Source organism: Euphorbia lathyris, chromosome 2 (assembly GCF_963576675.1).
Source record: "Euphorbia lathyris chromosome 2, ddEupLath1.1, whole genome shotgun sequence".
In the NCBI taxonomy this organism is placed as follows: Eukaryota; Viridiplantae; Streptophyta; class Magnoliopsida; order Malpighiales; family Euphorbiaceae; genus Euphorbia; species Euphorbia lathyris.
Window position 1 is genome coordinate 138,335,220 of NC_088911.1, and position 8,709 is coordinate 138,343,928.

The following is an 8,709-nucleotide window of genomic DNA, read 5'->3' on the forward strand; positions in this document are numbered from 1 at the left end:
ATAAAACATTGTTTTGGGAGGATCCGCTATAGACTATGACCTGATTTGGGTAGTTCGGAGACCAAAATGATAGAATAGAGTAGATCTAAAGCATTTTAATAAATCTGGAAAGTATATGGGCTGTTTCTGTAACTTTGCTGTTTCTGTCACTAAAGGCTGTTTACCGACGGATTTTCCGTCGGTAAAGCTGCTGGAATTTTAAAAAATGCCTTTTGAACCCTCTTTTCTCAACTTTTTGACATTTGGTCATTTATATATATATGTATAATTATGTAATATGTTTATTAAAAATTATTTTTGAGGTATATAACTAGTAATTACTTATTATGTATTTACTTATTTTATATATTTGGGTATAATTTACATTAATTTGGTTTTGTAAAGCTATTTGTATATATGTATGTTTCCTTTAAAATCATCTAAACTAGATTAATTATTGTTTAGGGTGGGTTATTCTCTATATATTTATCATGTAAAGAAAAGCTATTTTGGATATTAAATTTAGTTTTCTTATCTATGGACTTTATCCATTATTTTTACATGTTTTCAAATTAGAATAAAAGTATATTATATCTTGTAGTATATTTATTACCATTTTTACTTATTAATAACTCTTGTATATATATTATTATTATTTTTCTTATCTTACTTTTGATCTATAAGTATTATTATTATTTTTTACCATGATGTATATTTATATAAGTATGTACATTTATTCTCCTTTTTGAATTTCCTATACGTTTATATTTTAAATGTATTTGGGTTGGGCGGATTTAGATTTAATTTGTTAATTATTGTAATCATGTTAAAGTAAAGGTTAATTGAGTAAAAAAAGGGGGGAAAATAAACCACAAAAAAGAGAGTTCAATTTGCTTATTTAAACTAAAGGTTTCTAGAGGTGTCGAATGTAAATAAAAGGTTTTAGTTCGTTACCATTTTTAAAACGACTTCATAAAATATCACGTTTTGAAACCTTAATCCGTTCCAACGACGGATTAAGTGAACCTTGTAATTAAAATCGTTTTCTTTGTAAATGATAGAGTTTTGAATCGTTTTCCTATCTAAACGGTTTTGTACAAAAATAAATTGACTTGTATGCTTAATCACGTTTTTGAGTTAAAGCTTCTTATTCCAGGTTTTCAAACACTCGAATCGTTCCAACGGTGATTCAAGTGAAAAAACATGTAAATTAACGGAGTTTTGAAACGTGTCTAAATCGTTCCAACGGCGATTAAGGTACAAACCATGTAAATAAACTTTCTTTTCGGGGAGTGAGATTAGTTTAGATTGAATGTATGGCTTAAGACACAATTCACGTTGTAAATAAACCAATTCTTTCTTCTATCTGCCTCTTTCTTCCATATACTCTAAATTCATGTAAATGGGTGATTCTTTACTAATATGGCTTTCAATAATATATGCTCAAAACGGTTTTCAAAACGAGAAAGAAAAGGTTTCAAATGAATTTTAAACTTAAAGAAATATGCGATTAGTCCGTTAGCGCCTAACATGCTAAGTAGGAGGCCGGTGGTTCATAACCGGTTGTAGACACCGAGTCGGAGGACCTGTGACAAAAACCTGTAAACAAGACGGTTGATTCCGGAAGTTTTAAAAACAAAAAATATATAATATATAATAAGGAAGGAGAAGTTGCACTGGGTCGCAGTCGTCGATTGGGCGGCTCGCGGGTGCCCAGCGGCGCGGTGCGAGCGGCTAGCGACAGCCGACGCGCGTCCAACGACAGTCGGACGCCCGCCCGGCAGCACGGGGCGCGCGCTCGACGTCCGTTGGACACACGCGTCCAACTAGGAGTGGCGCGCGCTCGACGTCCATTAGACGCACGAGCCCGGCGGCGCAGAGCGCGCGCTCGACAGCCACGGGGCGTGTGCGTCCGACAGTGCGAGACGCGCCCCGGCAGGCCTCGGGCGAGCGCGTCCGGCAGCCGTTGGGCGATCACCCAACAATTGTTGGGCGGCCGCCCAACCCTTTTGGGCGACGCCCGATCTTGCTCGGGCGTCGCCCATTTTCTCCAGGGATCCGATGCCTATAAAAGGCACGGATCCCCATGCATTTAAAAGAGGGGAGGCTTTTTGGGAAAGATTTTCTCACTCTAAACATTTTTAAAGAGAGAAATTTGATTTTTTGGGAAAAAACATTTTTTTTTCCTAAAAATTCCAAATCTCCTAAAAGTTAAAATTTTACCAAAAACACCGGAAAAGCACGATTCGTGGAATCAACCGACTTCAATCGTCAATACCGAATTTAAGGTATTATCCGAGGACTAGACTCGTTTTATTTTATTTAATTTATTTCTTTTCCTTTATTTATTTTTATGTTATAATTTTATTTATTTAGCTATTTATTTATTTACCACGTTTTATTTAATTTTGCGTATTTATTTAATTTTCGTCTCGTGTTGAATAAAATCTGGTTTTGTTTTAAAATAAAAACCTCGTTTTGATATCCCAATACGAACCGTGATCCGATAAAAAGGTAGTTCGGGTATTAAAAGACGTTGTAATTATAAGTTTCTTAAAAAAGAAATTTCCAAATAACGTTTTAAAATAAAAACGTCGTTTTAGGAACTTCCGTTATTGACTATGATCCATTTTTGGTAGTTCGGAAATCCAAAACGATTGAATTAGACTTAATTTAAAGCTTTTGAATAAATCTGGAAATAATTGGAGTGCTGCTGTAATTTACCGTTTCTGTCACTAATTGCTGTTTACCGACGGATTTTCCGTCGGTAAATCTGCCAGAATGTAAAAAATGCTGTTTTGGTCCCTCTTTCTCAACTTTTAAGCTTTTAATCCTTTGTATATATATGTATTATTATGTAACATTTACTTTCAAGTTATTTTTAAATACCTTATACATATAGTTATTTAATGTGTTTATAAATTATTTTTCATTAATTGGATTTGATAAAGTATATGTATATATATTTTCTTTTTTCATTCATTTAAATTATATTGGGTTTTATTTTAAAATGTTATTCACTTGGGTATTTTGAGGTAATTAATTACTAAATATTTTGAGGATAAATAGGCATTATTTTAATGTTTAATGTATATTTGGGAAAGTCATTTTCTATAGTCATTTTGGGATATAAAGTTTATTTTCTTATTAACAATGAATTTTGTTTATCATTTTACATGTTTTTTTAGTATATTTAGTATCTTTTATTTTCATTATTATGTATATATTTAGCTATTGAGTAGCATCCTTTACTTGATTTTCTAAAGTTATATGTATATCATTATTTTCAAATACATGTGTATATATACGTATATGCTTTTCCCTTATTCTCTTTGGACATTTATTGGTCCATATTTTAAATGGGTTTTATTTGAAGTGAATTTTGATTTAATATGTTCATTGTTGTAATTATGACAAGTAAAGAGTCTATTGAGTAAAAAGGGGAAAATAAACCACAAAAGAGTTTTCAATTTGATTATTTAAACTAAAGGATTTTTAGAGGTTCCTAATGTAGATAAATAGTGTCTTCTTGACATTTTAAATCATTTCTTAAAACATCACGTTTTAAAACCTTAGTCCGTTCCAACGACGGATTAAGCGAACCTTGTAATTAAAATCGTTTTCATTATAAATAATAGAGTTTTGAATCGTTTTCTTAAATGATTTGTACAAAATAAATTGACTTGTATGCTTAACCACGTTTTCTTATTAAAGGTTTTTACCTTAATGTTTTCAAACACTTGAGTCGTTCCAACGGCGATTCAGGCGGACTTCATCAAACGGGGTTTTGAAACGTACCTAAATAGTTACAACGGCGATTAAGGTGCGAACCATGTAAATGAACTCGTTTTGGGGGAAATGAGTTAGTATAGAATTAACACGCAACACGAAATGTAAATCACGTTGTAAATAAATCAATTCTTCCTTCTTCCCCTCTCTTTTATATGTATATTGAACTGATGTAAATGGGTGATTCTTTACTAAAGTGGCTTTTCAATAATATATGCTCAAAACGGTTTCCAAAATGAGAAAGAAAAGGTTTCAAATGAATTTTAAACTTAAAGAAGTGTACGATTAGTCCGTTATCGCCTAACATGCTGAGTAGGAGGCCGGTGGTTCATAACCGGGCGATATCGGTGTGCCTAGTAGCCTTTCTCCGGAAAGGAGCTAGCCTTCTCGGCTCGTACCTAAGTTTCCCGAACCCACACCGGTCTCCCGCAAGGGATCGGTGTTCATTTTCCCATTCGTGGGTGGCGACTCTTCCATATCTTCGAGCTCCGGTCCTGCCGAGCAGCTTGATTCCACGATTGGTTGCTTTCGGCGCCAATCACCGCTTACGTCGCCATGAGGTTGTCCACCCCCCGGTCCGCCCGGGAGATTAGGCCGCGGCACCTCGTCTAACACCGGGCGATGTCGGGGTGCCTAGTAGCCTTTCTCCGGAAAGGAGCTAGCCTTCTCGGCTCGTACCTAAGTTTCCCGAACCCTCGCCAGTCTCCCACAAGGTATCGATGTTCATTTCCCATTCATGGGTGGCGACTCTTCCATACTCCGAGCAGCTTGATTTCGTGATTGGTTGCTTTCGGCGCCAATCACAGCATCTGTCGTCAATGGTGTCCACCCTCTGGGTCTTCCGGACGAGGCCACGGTACCTACACCTGTTCATGTTGTGCCAAAGAAAGGAGGAACCACAGTGGTTCTCAATGAGAAAAATGAGTTGGTCCCCACGAGAACCATAACAGGATGGCGAGTTTGTGTGGACTACCGGAAGCTCAACGAGGCCATAAGGAAGGATCATTTCCCTTTGCCCTTCATTGATCAGATGCTAGAATGTTTAGCAGGGTATGCATTTTATTGTGTCCTTGACGGATACTCGGGGTACAATCAGATTGCAATCCACAGTGAAGATCAAGAGAAGACAACTTTCACATGCCCATACGGGACATATGCGTACAGGCGCATGCAATTTGGATTATGCAATGCCCCAGCTACGTTTCAAAGATGCATGATGTCTATATTTCATGACATGGTGGAACGGACTGTGGAAATCTTCATGGACGATTTCTCTGTCTATGGAAATTCCTTTGGGAGCTGTCTGAACAACCTTGAGGCTGTGCTAGTGCGATGTAGGGAGACCCATTTAGTCTTAAATTGGGAGAAATGCCACTTCATGGTTACTGGAGGAATCGTTCTCGGGCATCAAATCTCTGAAAAGGGGATAGAAGTGGACAAAGCCAAGGTGGAGGTGATAGAGAAACTTGTTGTTCCAATTAATGTCAAGGATGTGAGGAGTTTTCTTAGGCACGCAGGGTTCTACCGAAGGTTTATCAAGGATTTCTCAAAGATCGTGTTACCCTTGTCTGACTTGCTACATAAAGATGCGAAATTCTCATTTGATACAAGCTGTCTAGAGGCATTTGAACTTTTAAAGGGCAAGCTGATCAACTCACTTATACTGGCAGGACCCAACTGGGAATAGCCGTTTGAGATGATGTGTGATGCTAACGATACTTGTGTGGGTGCTGTTCTTCGGCAAAGGATTGAGAAGAAATTCCGGCCCATCTATTATGCAAGCAAAACATTTTCAATTTGGGTAATGATTGGTAACAAAGAGAGACAAAATATGGGGTAATTGTTAACTTGGATTAGATATGAACTTATTAAAATTTCATTCTAATATTTTAATAATTTTTACTCTAAAATTCTAAATTCTTCTCTAAAATTCTAATAAACTCAGATTTAAAAGTAAATTAACAAATCCATTTATTCAGTTACTGTTCGAGGAAACATTATCACAAAATGTGATAACAAAAGGCTAAATACATCATTCTCCTTCTGAAATTGTCTAAAAAATTTGATTGGCTCCTTGAATTTTTAAAGTGTTCCAATATTCCACTCAACTTATATAAAATGTTCAGTTAGTCTCTTAAACTTGTGTAAAATATAATCAATTGATTACTCGATCGTCAAAAAAAAGTAAATTAAATGTGGAAGATGTATTCCACGTATCTAAAAAAAGTAAAACAACCAAAATCGAGGTATGCAGTTCTACTAATATTAGAAAAGAAATGTTTTATAGTTGAGCAAGTAATAAGTTCTTTTTTAATCTATCTTTTTAATTATGTAATAACATTCTAAGATGCGTGAAATACATCTTCCATATTAACTTACTTTTTTGCAATTGATTATATTTTATGCAAGTTCAGGGGGTTAAGTGAATATTTTATACAAATTGAGGAGGATATTAAAACACTTTGAAAGTTCAGGGGCCAATCAAATTTGTTGGACACATGCAATCGCACCACACTAATTATATGCGCTGACATGTGTTAACGCGTGCATTGCAGGCGCTAGACAAGTGGCTGACTTGCATCAAACGTGTGTCCACACACTATTGGCTCGTGCATAGCACGCGCCTACAGTCAGATGCACTGCTAGTGTCTTCTTCCCTTCTTTCTAATTAGATTTTCTATTCGACCCTGTTAACTTATCTAAACTAATCATTTTATTCCATCAAGTTATAGAATGTACTATTTACTTCCTTAATTCTATAAAAATTGTATTTTTTACTATTAATTTGTTCAAATTGGTCAGTTTATCCTTTTCCAGCTCATCGAATTTCCTATTTATCGTATTAACTCCATAAAAATGATATTTCTCACTCTTATAATCCTATTTACCCAATTAACTCCATAAAAGTAGTATTTTTTTTACCTCTTTATAGTGCAAAATTAATACGATTTATTCAATTGATTTTGAAAATAGATTTTTTAATATCAAATTTTTATTTTGTTTTAGTTTAATAATTATATTGATCCTTCATGTGTTTATTAAAATAATATTGTATTACAATAATTAGATAATCAAAATTTAACTAACCATAAAAGTTGAAAGAAGAATGAATGAATAAAAGATACAAATACAAGAACATTAATATAAACAAGTTAAAGATATTATATGTCGGGATAATGTACCAAAATAGACATATGATTTTTGAGGAAATATCAATTTAGGTTCCACGTACAAAATAACATCAATATAGGTTTAACGTTTAAAAAATATATCAATTTAGACCTCGATAATGGATTGTAAGGGTGAGAAATACCACTTTTGTGGAGTTAAGGGGGTAAATAGGATATTCTATGGGTTGAGGGGGTAAATGGATAAGTTGAGGGGGTGAGAAATACCACTTTTATGGAGTTAATGGAGTAAATAGGATATTAGATGGGTTGGGGGGGGGGTAAAGTGACCAATTTGGACAAGTTAAGGGGATTGGAGGAGCATTAGACTTTTTTTTTTTTTACAGATTTAGATAAATTGAATGTACATCACTTTAAACAAGTTCAGGAGACAAATGAACCACTGTAAGCAAGTTCAGGGGACCTATAGGTCACTTTAAATAAACTCAGGTGGCAAATAGGTTATTTTAAGCAAGTTTAAGGGTCTAACGAGATAATATGTAAGTTGAGGTGCAAATCCAACTTTTTGGATAAGTTCGGGAGCTGTGATGTATTAAGCCAATTAAAAATGTAGAAATATTCTATCCAGCTTAAACACTTGCGAAAACCTATTCTCAAATTTTTAAAAAAAATCTATTCATTAACAAAAAAATTAAAATTATTTAATTTTTTTAAGAATGTATTACTAACATTGAATCCTTAATTATAGATAAAATTTTGGTACATGATTTTTCCTTCTGAATTTGTTTAAAAAGCTTGATTGGTCCTTTAAACTTTCAAAATTTTCTGATAGTCTCCTCAACTTACATCAATTAGTTCTTTAAACTTGCGTAAAATGTAATTAATTGATAACTTAATTATAAAAAAGAAAGTTAACCGCAGAAGATATATTACAGTCAATCAAATATAAGTTGAGGGAGCTATTAGTGAACTTGAAAGTTCAGGAGGTAACTAAAATGAGGTAAATGATGTATTAAACCTAAAATTTTAGGTACTCACTTATCCAGAAAAAAAAAGAGAGAGTAATGAATATATCTCTCTCAAAAAAAGGTAAATTAATGAATGTGTCTATTGAATATTGAATATTTGAATATACATTTAAGGCCTAATACACAAATAACCCCCTGAACTTGTTCAAATGTTGCAACTGCCCCCCTCAACTTTCAATTGTAACAACTTACCCCTTAAACTTGTCCAATTGTAAAACATAACCCCAAATTGAGAATTTTTTTACCCCGTATTTGAAGCAACCGTAAAAAAGTTTCCTCGGATTTGTATCACGCCAAAGATCTGATTATCATACTCCACGAGCGTTGGAGATTTTGTATTTCACGTGTTTCTTCAATTGCAGTCCATGTCAGCAATTTGGGGTTGTGTTTTACAATTGGACAAGTTTAAGGGGTAAGTTGTTACAATTGGACAAGTTTGAGGGGTAAGTTGTTACAATTGAAAGTTGGAGGGGGCAGTTGCAACATTTGGACAAATTCAGGGTATTATTTGTGTATTAGGCCTACATTTAATGTATATTGCATATTCATTAAAAAGGTAACGAATTTAATGAAAATTATAATATAAATAACCCTCCCATCCTTGATTAACCAATTATCAATAACCAAAAAAAAAAAAATCTCAATGGGTTCAAATCAAACTTGTGTAACTCTATTCTTGCTCCTAATCCTTAGCAGAAACTTAGCACAAACTGATGCTAATATAGTTGATCAGACATGCAAGCAAACACCACACTATCATCTATGTCTGAAATTTCTCAACTCCG

General features: G+C 34.3%; 1 protein-coding gene across 1 annotated transcript in view; it reads left to right on the top strand.

Annotated features, from left to right (window-relative positions):
* Positions 1 to 8,567: 8,567 nt before the first annotated feature.
* LOC136217533 (cell wall / vacuolar inhibitor of fructosidase 1-like) overlaps positions 8,568 to 8,709 on the top strand; it is a 510-nt gene continuing 368 nt past the window's right edge. Inside the window, exon 1 of the mRNA XM_066004116.1 lies at positions 8,568 to 8,709. This exon is cut by the window's right edge and continues 368 nt beyond it. Coding sequence (XP_065860188.1) covers positions 8,568 to 8,709 — 142 coding nt within the window.